A 22137-nucleotide genomic window follows, 5' to 3' on the forward strand; every position below is an offset into this window, starting at 1 on the left:
TATATATATATATATATATATATATATATAATATACATTAAGAAAGCCGTTAACACTGTTAAATTATACATAAATCATCAAAAAAAAAAGGTAAATACAATGTGCGAATAAAGGACATCGAATATATATATATTTATACTGTATATATTGAAAATGTAGAACTTGTAGAACTGGATATAATTACTCTACAGACTGTTTCATGCTAATGCAATCTTCAGGAGTGAGAGAATACAAGGATTGTGTGAGTATATGAATTTTAAGGCAGGTGAAAATGCAAATGAGTTAATTGTTTTTAAGTAAGTATTTGTTGTTGTGCCTGCATTTAGACAATAGCTCGGTTCTTTTGTTTAGTATTGACTGTCTGAATATATTATGTGATGTTTTTCGGTTATGCTTTTCTACTTGCTTAAATTTTGTAGGGTTTTCTCTGTGTCCGGTGCATTACAAAAGTTGAAATCAAATTTGTCAGTTATCGAAACCCGACAAGTGTAGACTTCAATGGTGATTGCTGCGATGGTTGGTGGTACTGTAGTAAATGCGACAATCGATTCTACTTCTGCCTTGATACGCCTGGGAGGTATTTTTGTATTTTACTTGTAGGCACTATTTTTCCAGTAGCAATTAAAATCGCCAATATTATTAAAAAATAAAAAGATACTTAGGCCTATAAGCCATACACACATAACATATACACACACATGAACGGTAGTCTTATTATGATGCTTAGAGTGTATGGGGTTGGTCTTGAGGAAAAAATCTTGCACCTTGCCAGGAATGAACCTGGAAGGTTGGAAGGTTGGAAGACAAGTATTTTAACCTCTAAGCTACACATATATTCACCAATAGAAAATAAACAATATAAATTGTTTTGTACCTCTAATGTACTTAGTGGCATATCTACTGGGAATTGGAGGCGAACCCCACCTCAAAAAAAAAAAAAAATTAATGCGATGATGATAACGCACATACTTATAATTGGTTTTAATTAATAATTTTGGAAAACGTTCATTTTCATGTGCTGCCTCTATATATGGAATGCCTTACCCTCTGACATCCGTTTATCCTCAAGTGTTTTTCTTTTTAAGAAAAGGTTAAAGGCTTACATTTTCTTAATCTCGTACTAAGTGATTGACACAAAAATTTAGTGTAAATAGTTTTTTTCTTTTTACAATTTCATAAGTTAAATTTATGTGCACTTTGAGTAATGCCAACGTCATTAGCGCCACTGAACATTGTATCTGTCGTGGATACTGGCGCCTTACAAATTTCTATTGATTGATTGATTGATTGATTGGTGATTCCAATGCCGCATATGGGGACGATATTTTCAATTCAAATGGTGTGCGCTTCATGGAATGTCGTGATAATGACATATGGTTTCGGAGAGATCAATCCTCTACAATTGGTTCAACAAATTTAATTGATGGTTTAGTAAAAGAAATGAGAATCGATGAGGATCATATATTCCATATTGGGAGTGGCCATAATGTATTACTTTTTAAATTACAGGGCGTTGAGTAAACACTACAGTAATTCGAAATAAATACAGTGTATTATTTCCAGTGGCGTAACGATGGGGCCGGAGGCCCTGTGTATTTGAAACTGGGGGCCCTTTTTGGGTCCCAATCACCGATTCTATCTTGGGATTTTAAATGTGCATTGTTATTCTAAATGTTTTTAACGATGAATAAATGATATAATATGGATCCAGAAAATTGAGGCCAGGGAAGGACTTCAGTTGAGGGTCTACACCACCTCAGACCCACCATGGTTGGGGCTGAGGTAAGAAAATTTATGAATAAGGGACCTTTCGATGGCCGAAAATGGCATTTCACAGACATGAAGTTGTGAATATAATTTTCTTTTTATACAAGTTTAAACAATTTTGACAAATTTAGTGGGGCCCCGGGCCGGCAGCTCCAGGCCGGCAGCTGGATTCGGGTCTTTATTCCGCCACTGGATATAATATGATGTCTTAGTAAAGTCGATTTCAGACACACATATTATGTTGTTGCTCTTGTGGGGCTGAGATAAAAAAAATGTATTATTATGGCACGTCTAGGTGGCCGGAAATGGCACTCACAGACTTAAAATTGTGAATATAATTTTATTTTTATCTGCATTTAAATTTTTTTGACAAATTTTGGTGGGGTCACATGCCGAGAGAAGGGCCCCGTCGGGCCGACGTGTCCCCTTCTCTTTAATCTTTATAATATGATATATACCCTACAGTCAATTTCAGAGACACATTATGGTGTTAGTTATCAACAAAGTCCTTTTTGGTCAGGGTGCTAGATCGAGGAACCTATGGGTAGGGCCCCTTCGGGGCCCCTAGAATTCGAAGGCCCTGCGGACCGCCGCATGAGAGCGCATAGGCGTTACGCCACTGATTCTTTCCTTCCTTATTGTTTACATGCCAGCGCTCAGTGTCACCGAGATGGAAGAAGGAAGGGGAGGAAGATTCCCGGGGCCCGAGCTTACTAGGGGTGGGGGGGGGCCATATAAATTGCAGGTAGATTTTTTTTTTTCAATATTTTTTTTCAAACATAATAATTACTATCATGGGCCCTCAATAATAACATAGGTTCCCTAATAATGGGCCCTCCAGTTTGACAGAGCCCGCCCCCACCCTCCAAAAAATTGTTCGCGCCTTAAGCACAGTCTTTCTTGCGCTTTGCGCTCATACCTGGGGGACCACACCAACCCTCGTCCCTGTTACAGTCTCCAATCTTGGCGGCGCTGCCGGCACTAATGTGCCCCGCCTCGTACTCGTACCGCTGTCGTTTCTCCATATTCGCTCCAAATGCGATTTTTTTCATTACTCGCATGCTTATAACTTTGAGCAAAAATACATACGGTACATCAAATGACGCCGACATTATTTTTTTAAAAATTATTTTTATAATTCTGTGTAATTTTTTCAATAATATCGATAACAAATGCAACAGTAATAATTATAAAAGTACCAACATTTTTTTTGTTTTCATTGAAGGTTTTAAACTTATTTAATAATTTGTTGTATATAATTTAATAAAAATGAAGCAATGTGTAATAAGAAACAAGAAGTTAGAGACAAACAAAGCATTATTATCTTTATAAGAGGTAAAGTGTGGACGATCCTAAATAAATTGTATAAAAATGTTAAAAGTATGGTTAAGTTGGGAAATTAGAGACTAATTATTATTCTTTGCAGACGATGTTTTTTAATAGCAAATGACGCAACTGATTAAATGATGTTATACCTTTAGAAAGAGTTAAAATTCAAATGGCTAGATTTGTACTTAAAACATCCCGAAATACCAGACCAAAGTTTAAAGTTTGCAAAAGATTTGCATAATTATTAGAAACAGATAGATGGTCATCATTAGAAACAATATTGAAAACGGAGGAAAAAAATATTAAGTGGAGTTGTGAAAAAATTATTATATAGATATATTTATATTATACAGAAAAACTGAATATTAATAACATTAAGATTAGTAACGTTATGATGCTGTACTTAAGAAATAAATAAGCATAATCTATTTGAAAGTGCCAAAAATAAATCATTATTAAATTCTTATCTGTAAATTAATTCGTCACTAGGAATTACATTTCCATGTGAGGGAACTGAAAAATACCTACTTGATAAGGTTGACTTTTAAAGAGCTAACCTAAAATTTAAAACCCCTTCGCAACTTAACGTCAGAACAAGTAAATAGTCCAATGATATAGATGAGAGGTCTCTGCCAATTTGGTATCAAAGATATTAGCCACTTTTATTATTATTATTATTACAATAATCAAAACACATCCCATGCCTACTTGGGGGGGGGGGGGGCCGGGCCCCCTTCCCCCCCCCCCCCCCTTTTTGACTTTTGTTTATTTGCGTCTTATAAATTGATCTATTATTATCAGTATAAAATATAGATTTTTTTTTTTCATTTTCTAACGAGCATTACAAGTTTCCTTTTTGAGTTGAGCAACCAAATGTTGATTGACGTCTGTATACGCGCGTCTGAAAGTTTCCTTGAAACCCACCCTAAAGCATGAAGAAAAAATCGCCTGCCTTCGTGAGTTTTGTATTTAGGCATATGGGGGAAAGTAGGCACTCTATATAGTTCAATTTTTTTTTAATGGAGATATAAGCAAAATTATATTTTTTCAAATTAAAATTCAAATTTTAAGTCTAAAAGTGTAATTTCCTGCCATCTATCCTAATCACAAAATTTCTTACCTCAGCCCCAAAATCGTAATAATACTACTTCTGTCACAAATAACATAGCGCAGTCCTTGGCCTTTGTACGGGGCGCCGTTTGGGTATTTATGTCTTTAAATAGGCATTCTGTTGTTACAGAAACAATTATGTACCACAGAATCATTTCTGTCAAAATATTATGTGTACATAATTAATTCTGTTGTTACAGAAATAATTATGTACCACAGAATTATTACTGTCAAAACTTTTCTTTGTACAGAATTAATTCTGTGTTAAGAGAAACAATTATGTACTACAGAATTATTGCTTTCTAACTATTATGTAGTACATAATCAATTCTGTACTACATAATTTTGTTTCTTTCACCACATAATTATTTCAGTTCTCACAGAAATAATTCTGTGCGGTACAGAAATAATTTTGTCCGCACAGAATTGTTTCTGTACCGCACAGAATTATTTCTGTCCACTCACTATTAGAAGGTGGAGTTTCCATCAAACATCCAATAGAATCATTAATCCTTAGAGACTAAGAAAGTTCGCGGGTTTTCTGGCGTGCCATATTTGATTGATAGTATTTATTATGATATAGAACAGTAAACCATTAGTCCCTTTCATCAAACACAACCTACTTTCATACGGAAAAATTACTGTATATAACACTCCTACTGTTTATGAATAATAATTTAATGTTATTATTTTAGAATGCATTATATATTTAAGACGGAGTTGCTATAGTCATTATAACAATGGAGGTATAATTGTTATACCTCCATGCTATAACAACCTCTTGATTAAATTAAATTTTAATATTAAATAATAGTATACACTTAGATGGTATACATTTAAAAGGCTCAACATCCAATTTTGTATCTGTAGTTTATTTGATCCAATAATCAAGTGAAAAATATTTATAAAGTTGAAAAGTAAAAAAAAAAGATTCTTGAGAGAGTATAAAAATAATGCTTGTTCATTAAAGAGATGAAACCAACTATCTGAGATGTGACCTCAACAGTGTTTTGGAAATTGTTTTCAACAAATATGTCCAGATTGGTCACTTCTTTGCCTATGCATTCCAACCAATATCCAACACAACTAAAATTATTACTCCCAAGCCTTTTATTTACCTGGTAGTACATATACTGACAATTGAAGTACAATTAATATAAACAGTAAATATATTATAAAAGTATTGTAAAAAAAATTAAAACAAATTAGGCCTAAAATTAAAAAAGAAATAAAATTCAAGTAATAAATACAGTAGACACTACATTATTGTAATTATTATAAGAGTTTATATTTATACGTAGATAATAACATAAGACGTATATCAACAATACAGACTATAGTCTTTCAAATATTATTAGTTCTCCCTCCAATTAAAGACCATTTTTGGGACCAGCGTTTCCATGGCTTTAGCAGCTTTGGTCTCTAATTAAAAAAAGTAAAGATAAAAGACCTTTGTGAATTTGGGAGCACAAAATAGTGGTCTTTAATTGGAGGGGGTTTCTAATTGGAGGGGTCAAGTAATAAATACCAACTTCACAAATGTCTTTTATCTTTATTATTCTAATTACAGACCAAAGCTGCTAAAGACCATGGAAACCGCGGTCCCAAATGTGGTCTTTAAGTGGAGGGAGACCTGTATTGTATACGAAGCAGTGTGCTATCTAACAAAATTAATTTTTAACATATACAGTATTTGTTTTCACATGGAAGTAGACTGTGTTTGTAAATCATATTAAAGGAATTAATAATGTAATAATATAACTACTGTAATCCTAATAATGATAATACATTCATAGCACATACTATTTAAAAAAATATAGTAATTAACAGACACTTAAATGAATACATATGAATATTATCATACGGCATTTGTTTCCACAAGGAAGTATACAGTAGGATGTATTTGTGAATAAAAGAGGAAAAAGTGTTAAAGGACTTTTGACAGTATTGGACATGGATGATTTTATTGGATGTTTGATGGAAACCCCACCTTCTAATTTGCGTAGAGAGTGGACAGAAATAATTCTGTGCAGTACAGAAATAATTCTGTGCGGACAGAATTATTTCTGTTTTGGACAGAATTATTTCTGTGAGAACAGAAATAATTATGTGGTGACAGACACAAAATTAAGTAGTACAGAATTGATTCTGTACTACCATAGAGAAAATAGAACTGTTCTATTTTCTCTATGGTACTACAGAATAGTTAGAAAGTAATAATTCTGTAGTACATAATTATTTCTGTTAACACAGAATTAATTATGTACACAGAATAGTATGACAGCAATAATTCTGTGGTACATAAATATTTCTGTAACCACAGAATTAATTATGTACACATAATAGTGTGACAGTAATACTTTTGTGGTACATAATTATTTCTGTAACAACAGAATTAATTATGTACACATAATAGTTTGACAGTAATAATTATGTGGTACGTAATTATTTGGGGTCAAAGGTCATTAAGGGGTACGTCATTCGTATCTTTTTCTAGCAACATAACGGTACTCTGGCAAACGGTTGTGCTGATTTCAATCAAACTTGGTCTGTATAACTGGTGACACCTAGTAAATTTTGTTATGGCATTAGTCTATTAAAAAAGTAAATAAAACATTTTCATTAATTTTTGAAAAAGAAAAGAGAAGAAAAACAAATCAGATTCCAATTAAACCTCGAAGCTCACCGGGCTTGAACCGGGGGTCTTCAGTACAAGAAGCAGAAACAGTAACTCTCAGCCAAGTGCTCAACTCCTACATCAGCCTCATATTATGGACTTTCAAAATTGACTCTAAAAGAAGTATTTTTAGAGTCACTGATAATAATTTAATAATGCCCTGATTTCCTAAAACCACATTATTTGGCAGCATATTAAGAAGACCTAACAATAAAACACGAAATAATGGATACTGTAGCAGCAATAGATTAACCACACACACACACGTACAACATGCACAGCTTTGCGCCTACTTGGCGTTCTATACAAATATATCGCGGCCGAACTTGTTCACGGCCGAACCGGTCCTACTCCATTTAAAGTCTCCTGCCACGAATAACAAAGCACAGTCTTTTCCTTTCCTCATATGCATTGGCATAATGCAGGGTCTTTATGATGTTCATAAAATGCATTGAGTCAAACGTCATTAAAGGGTCATCTTTCTTTCTTTCATTCGTCGTTCATGCGCATGCGCATTCACATTTCTATCGGAGTTTTCGCTCCAGCGAAATTGGTAGTTCGAACTGTTTCTACTTTTTGCGAAGCGAAACATGTGCGCAACCAATCAGAGCTCAGGAACCGATCCGACGCCTTCGACTCGCGCGAATAAATTCGTCTAGTGGAAACCGGCTTAAGACAGATAGTGGCCGAACGGTTAGGCCAATTTCAATTAAACTTCGTCAGTATAACCGATGACACATCTCATACATGAGGTGTTAACCACTTGGTTTCAACATTGTTTCAGCTAGGCCTATTCTTTATTGATATTCATATGAAATATACAAAAGAAAACATTTACAAAAACCAGGACGCAGCCTGAACTATAACATGCTTACGCAGGCAAAATGTAAATTTAGATTGAGCTCAAATTTATCAGGAATGATCTGAGTGGTACTGGTTGGATTCATGTTCTATTGAACATCGTTTCTATAGTTCTTTTTCTTCTGGCAACGTTTCAAAACGTTGTGCCAAACGGTTGGACAGATTTCAATTAAACTCGGTCAGTCTTACCAATGACACCTCTTATATGGGGGTGTTCATCGCTTAATGTCAAAGGTCACACAGAGGTCATTAGGGTAAAAACCTCTGTCACAAATAATGTAGCACAGTCGTGTATATGCCTTGGCATAAGGCAGGGTCTTTATGGCGTTCTGGGATTTGGAGTCAAAGGTCATAAAGGTCATTCTTTCTTTTTGGCAACATTTCAAAACACTACTATTGGCAAACGATTGGGCCGTTTTCAATCAAACAAACTTTATCGTTAGGGTAACCCTCCCCCCTCCCCACCAAAGAAAATATTAATATCTACTTCTGTCACAAATAACATTGTAGGCCTACGATATTGTCCTTTGAGCTAAGCCACTGGATTAAAAAGACGTTCACCCCTTGTGTGCTGATAGATAATGAGAGTATAAAGTTCTAATGTTTAACATGATTCAATTGAGCTCAAATTTACCAGGAATGATCTGACTGCATAGTTGATATTAAAAATTAAACGTTGTTGGTTTAGTGGCTATTATACGATAATAATAATTGTGACAATGATAATTTAATACCTTTCGTTTAACTCTTTTATTAGGCCTGAGAGTGTAATACTTAAGTCGTGACCTGTCGAGCACGAAAAACCCCATTGTATGTTGTTCACTCTATTTTATAATATTACTATATTAATATATTCTTAATTTATTCTTGCTTGTACAGTTCGACACACTCAGATTTTGACCAATGTCCCTTAGGTAGTATTAATATGGGTGAGGTTTACGCGAACGATGACGATTTTACATTTCCTGTGGGTGCCGGGGCAGCTGGAGGAATCGACAATCCGTATATATTCACCATGATGACGTTTACGGTAAGTAGGTTGTATGATGATATTCTAAGGTTAAGGGATGAAAATGCCTTGTTTTATTATCGATGAGAGACTTACCAGAGATTGAAATGATATTTTTAAATTTCAGTTTTTATAAGTCCACAAGACTTGTAAATAAAGCTGATCGTTTATCGATGAAAGCTCCTAACGCTTCTAATGCTTTTTTCATGAATATTTTCATGACTTCTACTTCTAAAGTTTATGTTTACAATGTATCAAATAGCAGCTCTGCGTCATTAATTAATAATTATCAAAGGCTTGGACCCTGGACATCGTTAATATACATAGGGGTACAAGTTAGAAAATACGAATAGACCTGATAGAGATTCGATTGTCAAACAAGTACTGAATTAATTAATATATTAAACCAGTGGCGGATTAAGGAGGGTCCGTGCCCTCTTCCCCCACCCCCCACCTCTAAATTTTTCAAATTTAACAAATATTGAGAAAAAAAAAGAAGAAAATTCTACTCAAATATCCGGTCGTCCAGAGATATGCCATAATCATAAATGTTCGTACCTCAGCCCCAACCATGGGGGTGCTGAGGTAGATAGACCCTCCATCTGTGAAAGTCCTTCTCTGGGCCCCTCCATTTCAAATGTCAATGTGTCAATCTAGCGATGATAATGAAGATCAGATGGAAATAACGTAACATGATTTCAAGTTAACATAGTACAAATTCTATTTAAATATAGAATGGAATTCGTATCAAAGGAATTGTGCACGACAACGACCATGGTAGGGATGACAAGATAGATGAATATAAACAAAATATATCTTTTACGCCTGCTCGTACGTCATCACAATCAAACTGGACATCCGTAACAATCACAGGAAGACGGTCGAGGTAAGCGTCACATGTATTCACGTCTTTGCTACTGCGAAAGACTTTTTAAGGAATAAGGTCCAATAATCATCACATCGAGAAATACCATTGGCCATTTCTACAATCCTCTGGAGAATCTATGGTGGTCTTCTAAAAGCTCATTTCCTTACGTTAAACACGATTACGGGACTACCTTTATCTTTACTTTTACCCTCTAGATAATTGATGGGGGTGTTTTATATAACCGGTTAAATAAACATTTGAGAATACAAAGTATCATCTTCACATTCATGGTTTTAGAATATTTTACTTTCATTTTAGCCTAGACATCCAGGTCAGAGGTTACTGTACTACCTATTACTATGGAAATACGTGCAACGTCTTTTGTCGAGCTCGTGACGACACTACCGGTCATTATTCCTGCAGCAGTTCTGGAGGAAAAATATGTCTGTCAGGTTGGCAGGGAACCAGTTGTAATCAAGACGTGAATGAGTGTCTATTCTCTCCCTGTGAAAATGAAACAGACGAATGTCTGAATGAACTATGTGAAAATGGTGGTGTGTGTACGGATTACTTCAATAATTTCACATGCAAATGTCAGCCAGGGTTTCAAGGAGAGTTTTGCGAAATTGATTTTAATGAGTGCAGTAGTGATCCTTGTGCAAACTATGGTAACTGCTCAGATAGTGTTAATGCATTCCACTGTGCATGCGCTCCAGGCTATACAGGATCCACCTGCAATGTCAACATAGATGAATGTCAAAGTTTACCATGTCAAAATAGTGGAACATGTACTGATGTTATCGATGGATACTCTTGCAACTGTACAGCAGGTTTTACTGGTGACTATTGTCAAACTGACATAGATGAGTGTTTGAGTGGCCCATGCCAGAATAACGCAACATGTGTTGACGAAGTTGCTACGTTCACATGTACTTGTCAGTCAGGATATGTTGGAAACTCCTGTGACATCAATTACAACGAATGCCAATCTGAACCATGTTTCAATGGAGCGACGTGTCAAGATGAGGTCAATAAGTACTCCTGTATTTGTCCACCTGGTTTCGATGGTACCACGTGTTCAGAAAATGTTGACGAATGTCAAAGTCTGCCTTGTATAAATAATGGGACTTGCTCTGACAAAATTGATAGTTTTGCATGTTTGTGTGAAGACGGATACACGGGTACCATCTGCTCGGAGAATGTTGACGAATGTCAGAGTTCACCATGTCAAAATAACGGCACTTGTGACGATGGAGTTAATGGTTTCCATTGTCAGTGTTCCATAGGATTCGAAGGAAAGCTATGCCATGTTGACATCGACGAGTGTGAGAGTTCTCCGTGCGTAAATGATGCCACATGCATTGATCTCGTAGCGACTTTTATTTGCACATGCGCAGAAGGATTTACAGGTGCCCATTGTGAAGTGAATATCAATGAATGCGATAGTTCTCCATGTAAGAATCAAGCCACGTGTGTAGATGATTTGGATATGTATACTTGTATCTGTCCATCGGGTTTTACAGGTGATCTCTGTGAGAATGATCTCGATGAATGCGTCAGTAATCCTTGCAAATACGGAGCATGCGTAGATTTACCTGGACAATTTGAGTGAGTAGGCCGGTAATACATTTTACTAATATTTATGAAGCATCATCATTATCATATTCCTCACTAATGTGATTATTATTATCATCATCATTATAATTAACAATAATACATATCATCCTTATGGTCGTCATCATCGTAATACACATAAATTATTACATCATACACGAATGTGTTTAGACATTCGCCATACCTATGCCACATATCCACTTATATCCCACTCTTTCATTGAAATCGTGGCGCATGGCATTAGATAATAATTTTATAATATAGATTGTAGGCCTGTAATACTGCTACATTATTGGAATTATTAAATATGAATTACAAGTTATAATTATTTTTGTATTTCAAATTCCATTATTTTTTAACGTCAATATAATTGTAATTTGAATAGATGTAATTGTAGCGATTTTTACGTTGGAAAAACGTGCGAATTTTTGATAGACGATGTGTGCTCCAAGCGTCCATGTGAGAATGGCAAGTGCCGGTTAGTAGCGGTGGATGAGTTTGAGTGCCTATGTGACACTGGTTTCTATGGTTCTTTCTGCAGTATAGGTGAGTTATGTGTTGGGTTTCAATGGCGCGGTGGTTAGAATACAAAGCCAGGCGGCAATACTGGCAAATTTCTAGTAAAACGCACATAAAAAGGTAGTGATTAGCATGCAAACATCGTTTTGATTTTCTAGATCTATCTAAGCACCAACATTTCATTAACGTCATCGGTCCTCTGGAGGATAAAAACAGGTTTGAAACAGGAATGAACGCCCTTTTTGGAGGATCTCAGATGAAGCGCAGCTCTACAGTACAAACCAAGATAATTACAACCGATGAATATGAAGATGTACTTACAAAGTAAATTAAAGTTTTATCTTAAAAGTTGTTTTACGAGGAGGCACTAGTATTTGTAATTTACTTTTACCGAGAATGAACGAATAAAATTGTACTTTTATTACAGTTAACATGCATACTTTATATAACATATAAAATCTATGTAAGCTTATAATTATTATACACTTCTTCAAATTAAACTATTATTTACTTATAAATTATAACTTTGGTGCAGTTAGCCCTCCACTTGAAGACCCATTTAATTCCCAGACCCCTCTAATTCGAGACCACCATGTTTTAACACAATTAACCATCTAATCGGAGATCGATCCCTGAGACAACCTCACATATTTAGATCACAAATGTGGTTTCGATTTGGTGGTTGAACTGTAGTGTAACAGCAGTCTCTTTTTTTTTTGTGCGCGCCATTCCTGTGTGGAATAGACTCCCTTCGTCTGTCGTCGTAGCTCCTTCAACAGTTCCAGAGTCTAGCGCTACCAACCTTGAGGGATCTTCAACCCATTCCAACCGGGACCCATCAACATCCTTAATTCTTTCTTAATATTCTACTTGCACAATTGATTTGTAAAGCACAGTGGGGCACGTTTACACAGCACAGGACTCCTTGGATAAGCGTTTTGTTGGCTTTTTATGGAGGATACGATTCAAGATTCACGTATAACTAATTTGTTAAAATTAGAAGTAAAAATGATGAATACGACGTAGATAAAGCCCAGGAGATCATAGATAAACAAAGATGGAGTGACATTTTGTTAGGAGTAGCACATACCTTTTCACCAGATCATTTCGGAAAACCATGGCATGAACCCAACATCCAAATTGAATATTTTTTATAAGATATATGTTTTATTATTCACAGACAACGTGTGACTCACGTAACATTCATCGTCACCTTATCCGATAAACTATTATTGTCACGTGAGGTTGAAAATCTTCTTGACTCTTATTCGGATGAGGACATATCACTAGCCATCAACCAAAAAGTACACAATGGTAAAGCCGAACCGGTCTCACAAACTAACGATGGAAACTCCGTGAGTTTTAATATGATAATTTCAATTGTAGTTTTTATGGTATCCTAAAGTTAAAAAAAAACTAGATGATTACAATATATGAAACAACAGTCTCAATGAAAGTAATATCCTTTAAATATAAGAATACAAAAGAGAGAAGAAAGACTGCAATATATTCCCAGAAGCCAAACAGTAGTACTTGCATTTGCAATTTCACAAGAAACCCTTTTGCAAAACCAACAAATGGAACAACGTAATTAGGACTGACGGTCACATAAACTTCTATCAGACGAGCCATTTTCCCTTTCTTTCACATTACGGTTTATCTTTATTAGATAGCTTCATATATGAAGAGCACAACTATCTATTGCTTTTGTATAATCCAGAATTATGTTTTACCTACTGAGCACTCTTAAATTTCCTTAAGTAAAAACTGCCTAAGTAAATAAAATAAACATTGGATTATGAATATTATGATATTAAATGCTTGAAATAACAATAAAATTATATTAATTTTCTACGATGACCCAATAATGTATAAAACTGTGACATTTTGACAGTCTTCTTAAGTGGACTGTTGACTTTGTACCGGCCATTCTATAACATAACGACCATTTTTTCGGAACAGCTATAATTATGTATGGCAATACACTGAAGATACTTCAGATATGTGGGATATGTCAGATAAACCTATAACATTAAACACAGGTAGAACTTTATCGACTAACTTGTATAATTTGTAAAACAGCATTTTAACAGTATTTGATATTACCTTGATCAGTTATAAACTGGTCTGCTTGCGAAAGCTTGTGTAAAACATTATTTGATTTGCACAATGAGGTGCTAATGTATATGCCTGTGTTTTTTTAGGCCTAAATCTGTCAGGTTAGTTACTAATAGTCCGAGACATCGTTTTCAAAATGTGAACACATTACTGGCATCGTGTATGTTTTTGCGGGGAAATGTTTTTGCTTGATTATTATCAATAATTCAATACAATGCAGTATATTAAGGGATGTCAATACGAGCGCTTATTTTTATTTACATAAATTATTGATTTTACTTTCAGTTGTTCAGCCAGTGGTATGTACTACTTGTCGTTGGTGTCATTCTCATATTAATCGTTCTTTCGGTTACTTACTTGAGGTTAGTTTGCACTGTTCTGGTTTGAGGAATTAGACCTAAAATCTATTTTGTCAGAAAGATAGCCTAAATATTGACAACCACACACGTTTTTTAAATTTATATTTTTAGAGTAAATGATAATATTAGTTCATAATATAACATGTCAGATCAACGTAACGTAGCTTTCTTTATGGATTTACTTTAATCGCTGCAGGGTTAGGCGTTTTAAATACCATCGAGATTGTAACAATGACGGGACAATGAACGTTGTGAACCCGGTTTTTGATGACGAGCTAAAAAGAGAAGAGAATGATTTTTATGGGATTCCTCCATTACAAGAAGTAAATACAGTCAGTCAACCAGGAACGATATTTTAAACGACTATTCTGAAGCCTAACAGACCTGTTTTGAGATAATAACAGTTGCATACAGGGGCGGATTTAGGGGGGGGGCGCCCCGGCCCCGGCCCCCACAACGCCTCAAAAGTTATTTTCGGGCGTCTAGAACACAACAATTTCGCGGGGGCATGCCCCCGGACCCCCCTACGATATTGTTGTCTCGATCGGCCCAAATTTCGGCCCCCCTTTCGGCCCCCCCTTTTGGACATCTCTGGATCCGCCCCTAGCAGATGGTTTTTCGGAGTGCGCGAGTGGCAAAAATCCTCTTAAAAATATGTTTTTACCTAGTTTGAAGTGCGTGTATATATTATTGTCAAAGTTAAAACAAAAAAGTCACACGGTGTATTTTCCGTTTATATTGAGTTGAGTTTCATTAATTACCATGGTTTTTGATAATTGGTTGTGTTATTTCGCTAATAGGCCTATAATATATATATATATATATACCGATCTGGTACAATAAAGACATCAGCAACTATATAAATGTTGCTGTGTTCATGGCGTTAAAATAATGAAATCTGAAACCCCTGGAAGTCAACATTAAGAATACTCATTTAAAAGGATCAAAATAGTTTTTATTTTCCAAAAAGTAACAGATTAGCAATTCACATGCATTCTTACTACAAAAAATGATCACCAGCTAATGTAAAGGTATTATTATAACAAAACGTATTATTTAACTCTCTGTTTAGCTATGGGGGAGGTTTTTCTCAAATGTTTATGTGCAAATTAAAATAATAATAAATTAAGCAATCCAAGTAAGAAATTAATTTGTTTAGCTCATGACAACCATATTAGTACAGTATTCTAATTTCCATCAGTTCTTCTATCGTTGTCAACGGTTTATGTTCTGGTTCTGCTTCTGGTGAGTAAAGATCGACCTCCAAAGGACTCCAAAAGTGTAGGAGTAAAACAGGAGTGGTAGAAATAGTGTCAAATGACAGGAAATGTCCACCATTGCAGTTTTAGACGTGAGAGTAATTGCTAAGACAAGTTACAACCCGCGAGCTCCGTAAAGCCTGTTTTATTCGCGCGAATCGAAAGCGTCGGTTCATGCACATTCACATTCTTATCGGAGTTTTTGCGAAGCGAAAAAATGCGCAACCAATCAGAGCTCAGGAAGCAAACCGACGCTTTGATTCGCGCGAATAGAAAACCAGCTTTAGTGTTGGTATACAAGCACTACCTACCAGTAAAAAGTTGTGTTGTGGACATTAAAACTTGTATGCTTAAAAATTATTAAGAATTTATGAATCTTTTAATGTTTAAAAAAATGTATTCACCTTGATTATTATCTTTAGTAATCTACATCACGTAACATTTTAAAATTTTAAACCAAAGAAAAATAGGCCTAAAGCCTGTTTTCCTCTAGGCGAATTTAATCGCGCGAACGAAAGCGTCGGTTCGCTTCTGAGCTCTGATTAATTGTGCAATTTTTCGTTCCTGCATGCAAAAATTAAACAGTTCAAACTACTGATTTCGATGAAGTGAAGCGCTCCGATAAAAATGTGAATGCGCATGAAACGACGCTCTTGATTCGCCGACTCTTTATTAAGCTACAAGCAATTATCCGGCAGTAAGATTATGGTACTGCATCTGTGTTCCCGGTGGTCACCAGTGGTGTTTCCATAGTATGTACCGGTACCTAATTAAGTGAGCGCAGGCCTAAAATGCTTCCTATATAATACACACTCAAGCCAATATAAATTCAAGCGTAAATTTAAAGGTCCGTAGGACATCAATTATTTGTTTTCGTTTACAAAGGTTGTTTGCATATATTAAATGCAGTGGCGGCGCCAGGGTTAATAGAAATTGGGAAGAAATGAAGAAGTATAAGACAATGAGAAGGAGGGGGAACAATCTGGCGTGAAGTGAACCAAGTACTGGGGGTTGAATCTCCTTCCAACGGCTGGGGTTGGGGCAGAACTGTTAAGAGGCTCGTAGGGTTTTTCCCCCTGGAGATATGCTCCGAAAGCTCTGAAGGAGGATAGAGGCAGTTGATTGATTGGTCTAGGTTGGAACAATTTACTTAATCCGTTTGAATAAACTATTCAAAAGACGATAAATAACAATTATTATTTTCATTATTATTATCGTCATCGTCATCCTATTCATTATCATCATCATCATGAACATCACCATCATCATTACTATGAATATATCGATATATAATAATATAGGCCTATGTATATATCATTAATATTAGCATATAATAGTACTGTAATGCATGTGGCCTACTGGCTCCTGTAATGTGAACTGCATTCTGTGGTATATCTCCTTGCATTATGCCCTATTTCTGTAGGGCACTATAAATAAAATCAACAATTCAATATAAACCTGATTATCATAAAATGACCCGTGATGTGCACAAAGAATGAACAAATTCCTTCAAACCATGCCACTGTATATGAAGATAGGGACGAACACACATCGTAGAGTGTTTGTCGAGAGAAAAGTATCCACATCGGACAACCGTTTATCGTTTTTACAATATTGAAACAAGATACTAACACCATAAAGAGTGAACGCCAACTTTAATCACGTGATACTAAACTGTGAGATTGTGAAAGTGAAACAGATTAGATTTCTACGTGATTGGTATTAGGACCACATCCTCTTTTCAAGACAACATCTCAGAAATTTTCGACTTTCTTTTGAAAAATGGTTTATGATCGCTTCCTTATTGGAGTTTTATTGATACAGGTAGGCGTACTAACTGTTAATGTTAACAATTATACATGTGGAACTATATTTTACATCAAAATTAAATCATGGAGGTAAGGCCTATATGAGGATTGAACGAAGGCCATAAGGTTATATATTAGGTCCCGGGACTAATTCTTCCTGGATTTTGTACCCAACCTCGGCAGAATGGTTTAAAAAAATAACAGAGAAACTATTTATTTCTGTACCAATTCGACCAATTGTGCCTTATACATGTTTATATGAAGGCATATACAATTCGCTTATATTGAATGTTTTTTTTTTTTTTTGTGTAATTCAATAAATTATACTACGGGCTTGGTGTGAGAGTTTTTTTATTGCCGAAAATTAAATGAAAGAATTGAGTTTTATCAAATTCATATACACGTAGGCTAGTCCACGACTATTCCTTTTCGTTCCTTAAATGGTTAACAACTTCGAATGCTACGAAGTTCATAAGACCAAAAACGTAGGCGCAAAACAATTAAACACTCTAACAAAAGGCTAAAATTCATAAACAACCATACCGTCAAATAATGTGGCCGTATTTATAAAATATTTCTCAAAGGTTCAGTGCGAAGAGGTGCTTTGAGAGCAGTGCTTAATTATTTGATTAATCATGGGTGTATGAAATTAATTGTATACTTCCATGGAGTGATGTATCCAGTATTTCATGCTATTAAAATAATACAGCACAATACATTAGTAAATCCGTCTGGAATCGTTTGGATAGTCACAACGACTTGATATTAAGGCACGTCGGGTAATACTGTAGGTCTATAAGATGTTATTTTCTTCGTAGTAATTTTCAGCAACTGAGACATCATTTGGGAAGCAACATACACTTCAGGGCTACTTTTGTGGGTTTGTTTCATTCTGTGTCATAAAATGTTTCTGCACAAAAAACTTACAACCCGATGACATTAAGTAATCAGTTAATTATTATTATTATACCTGCAAAAAAGTTCACTGTATTTGTTTTTTTTAAACGAGCAATTCAGGGTTTTAACGGAATTTGTTGTGGGATTTTCCGGATTTTATAAAAAAAAGAGTAATTTGTTGTGGGGTTTCCTACACAAACTATATAGGGCCTATATTTACTTAAATGTAGCATAAAAGAAATCTGTTCAAGAATTGAAACAATTAATCTTCATTTGATTGTGAACTAGTACTCTTTCGATTTGTCGTTAGGCAATAAAATAAAAAAAGTTTTCAATCGTTACTGGCGTTTCCTTTCAAATTATGAGAAATCCACTGTTGTCTAGGATAGTGGTTTAATGACATGTGCCGTGAATGTGAACGGAATGAGACACGCTGGAGGTTGAGTAGTGTGTCACTAGTAACACAATCGTCGAGTGTAACTTTATTGCACGTGTGCATTAAAATTTCCAAGTGTATCAAAAATCAATATTGTTCCAGTCTGTAAAATGAGTGAGTGTTACGTTACTGTGAAAGTAAAAGTACGTGTGTGTAACAAAGTCGTAGGTGTAACAAATTGCGAGTATAATGCAATATTATAGTTACCAATACGTTTGGCTAACACAATGTGCATGGGCAACAACATGCGTGTAAAAAAAATTGTGTGTAACAAAATGTAGGCTCATGCACGTGTATGAAATGTCCAGTGATCCAAGCTCACAAAAGGGCTGTAAACTCGTCCTTAGGCCAAAATGAGTTTTTGTTATAATGGCATAGAACATATCATTTACTTTAAAATGACAGTTAAATGAACTTAATCGGGTGTCTGGAAGCAAAGTTATGACCGTTTGAATAATCAACTTTCTTAAATCAAGTTTTGAGAAAAATGCTTTTATTTTCGGAAGGTTTCTATTCATTTTTCACTAGCTCCCATCAGAAAATGGCTAAATTTTACCTCTTACATTTGGAATTTTAAACTCAAACTTTAGGAATAGTAAGATTAAAAGTTATACTTTATTTATTACACAAAAACCCAATTTAAACAAAATTCACATTCTACGCCCTATTCTGGCTATGGAGGCTTGTTTCTCAATACAGTGCGGTGCGAGTTTACAGCCCATTTGTGAGCTTGGGTCAATGTGTAACAAAATAAATGTAGGACAGCCAAAAAAAAAAAAAGAAAAAAAAAAGCGTCCAGTGTACAAAATGCGCAAATGTAATTCCATGTATGGAGACAATCACTTTAATGAAGGAATATATTTTTTATATGATTTATATATAATAACTAAGATCATAAATTTTAAGCCGAGATCAAACATTTACACATGTACGCAAAGTTGCCTCGGGCATTGGCATTAATATATGTTTTTAATGTGAATTTCGACACATGTAGGTTCGTGTCCAAGATTATCATTTGGGTGTGGGGCATGCAAAAATGGATCAACTGGGGTATGGGTTCGCCTATAATCCTGGCGGGGTCAAGGGGCAGAGCCAGTAGGATTGAAGTTTTGGTGTATAGACCTATCCAAAGCCTTTGAGCAATTAGAGCCTTGTGATCCGTGAAAAGTACTGTTCTCGGATCCAGGGGTGCAGAAGACGCGTTTAACCTGGCCACAGTCAAAATATCGATAACGTGAAATCAGTTGGATAAGATTCTAAAAAAGCTAAACTTCGGGGTTTTTTGGAGGCTTACTATTTATCCTGCTGGACTCCCGCAATAGGTAAACAGAACACTTCAAACCTTACGGTACTCTCTCAACCATATTTCAACCCCTGCGGAATTTAGATCCACTCACGCCACCCGGTAAAAAAAAATATGACTGACTGTCACTCTGGGTGTCGGAACTAACATGGTTGACAAATACAAAGAGGCCTATAAAATAGGCCTATCTGAAGACGCTTTAAATATCAATATTAAATTTGCAGTAACCTCTAATCATCAAATGGAAAGAATGTGATGTGACATAGAATTTGCTGTTCTTATTTAACTTCACACACTGGCAAATAGATAATCCACAACAATCAAATTATGAAATACAAAATAACCCAGTCTAAATTTGTGTGTTCAGGTTTGAATTTGGGAAAACCCCAATCTCAAGTGATATGTTACGATCAGCCCAGCAGTAGCTCGTAATATGACCATGATTACTCACACAAATCGGTCATGGAACCGTCTGGCATTGCAGGAGGTGTCTAGAATAACCAGAAAATACTAACAAACACATAAAAGGAATCTGATTCAATCAACTGTAATCAGTGGCGTATCTACAGTAAGAATCCTGAAATGGGAGGTATGGGAGCTGATTGGGGGATGATGGCAGGAGAGAAGGAGAAGTGGGGATCGATGATTAATTGGGGGGTCGATCGCTATCTCAAATAAGATTATTTTTAACTACTTGAGCGTATGTTTTTTGCTTCGAAAATGGCCGGTTGGGTGGGATCGGCACACACGCAAAAGTAGACGTAGTAATACTGAATGAAGTGGCATATTCGACCTTTGAGTTTTTTTTGTTGAGAAAAGAATAAGAAATATTTATAATGCTATTACATGTGATAGACCTATAGATATCATTAATTCAATCGATATTCGATACAGCTTAACCTAAATAGCTGACTTTCTGTAACGCTCTGGTTTTCCACCAGGACCCCTTAATTCATTTGTTCTTCTCATCTGCTGAGACAACTATATGAATATATATTTGTTTATAGTTGTCTCGGTTCTCATGTACGAGTATGGATGTGGACGTTGAAACTGGGTAGCATACGGTATAGTTCCGTGGTGTTCGGAGTCAAGAGCAATATCTTTTTTTACCAAAATAGAGCACCGGGTATATACGACGCTGATAAAGAGTTGGCAGTTTAAGGGCATCAGCATAACTCTCATAATCAGGGGTGGACTTAAGTGGGGAGGGGGCAGCCCCTCCAATTTTGCAAAGTCAAAATAAAAGGGGAAAAAATAGAAAGAAATAATTGATCGCCCAAAACGCCTCAGAGCTTATTTTCGGGTGTCTATAAAAAACACAAATTTCCCTAGGCTAATGTTATTTCGATCGGCCCCACTTTTGCACTCCCCCCCCCACCTTTCGGCCCCTTCGGTCCCCCTTTTTAGACATCTCTGGATCCACCCCTGCTAATTGTGAGAGCATAATGTCTGCATAACTTTCACCTCTCATGTTAAAAGTAAACCTATTAACACCAGGCCAGAAATATAAAATGCATAAAAATATACTAATGAAACGTAAACTAAAAAGTAATATGACATGATTCAAATCCTGCGGGACTCAAGCTACAGAACTTTCACTTACACGGCAAACGTCATAGCACTTTTGTAGTGAATTCAAATGCCCAATAGCAATTTAAAGTATTTTTCAAATTTTCTAAACCAACCCACGAATCACAATATATATATATTCTGTGGCCTTCATCAGCAAGAATAAGGAAAACATCATGAATCAATATAATATAGGCTGTCTTATCAAAAAAGAATAAAGGTGACAGAGAGCAAATGAGAAATACTTATAAAACTGTAAAATGATTGGTTTATTTATCTATGCATACTGAATATCTACAATAATAAAGAACCAAGGGTGTTAATTGCAGAGACTAGTCAAATAAACTATCCATTGTATTGGCCAGCACTACACAGTTAAGATGTTTATTTCAGAGAAATGGATCATATAGAGATTGTAACTGGGCCAGCTGTATGAAGACCTAATAATATAACGTATGCTAGGCCTGTGAATATACCTAGAATAATGAATGAAGCAATGCAGTAATATAATAATAATAATAATAATAATAATAATAATAATAATAATAATAATAATAATAATAATAATAATAGTAATAATAATAATAATAATAATAATAATAATAGTAATGATGATAAACATAAAAGTAATAAT

General features: G+C 35.4%; 2 protein-coding genes across 3 annotated transcripts in view; both read left to right on the top strand.

Moving 5' to 3' along the window:
- Positions 1-15031, top strand: part of LOC117112900 (fibropellin-1-like) — a 19770-nt gene extending 4739 nt beyond the window's left edge. Inside the window, exons 2-10 of one of the 2 annotated variants that reach the window (XM_033256113.1) lie at positions 420-577; positions 8624-8774; positions 9488-9639; positions 9940-11229; positions 11621-11781; positions 11913-12078; positions 12935-13109; positions 14158-14234; positions 14428-15031. In XM_033256113.1, the coding sequence (XP_033112004.1) occupies positions 420-577; positions 8624-8774; positions 9488-9639; positions 9940-11229; positions 11621-11781; positions 11913-12078; positions 12935-13109; positions 14158-14234; positions 14428-14590 (2493 nt within the window). In that variant the 3' untranslated portion in view covers positions 14591-15031. The remainder of the gene's footprint in view (positions 1-419; positions 578-8623; positions 8775-9487; positions 9640-9939; positions 11230-11620; positions 11782-11912; positions 12079-12934; positions 13110-14157; positions 14235-14427) is intronic. The other variant, XM_033256114.1, reaches the window with a different exon arrangement.
- A 2351-nt stretch (positions 15032-17382) lies between these two features.
- Positions 17383-22137, top strand: part of LOC117112891 (delta-like protein C) — a 12364-nt gene continuing 7609 nt past the window's right edge. The window contains exon 1 of the mRNA XM_033256104.1: positions 17383-17388. Coding sequence (XP_033111995.1) covers positions 17383-17388 — 6 coding nt within the window. The remainder of the gene's footprint in view (positions 17389-22137) is intronic.

The sequence above is a fragment of the Anneissia japonica genome, unplaced genomic scaffold (assembly GCF_011630105.1).
Source record: "Anneissia japonica isolate Jap-2015-1 unplaced genomic scaffold, ASM1163010v1 scaffold287713_len945575_cov184, whole genome shotgun sequence".
Classification (NCBI taxonomy): Eukaryota; Metazoa; Echinodermata; class Crinoidea; order Comatulida; family Comatulidae; genus Anneissia; species Anneissia japonica.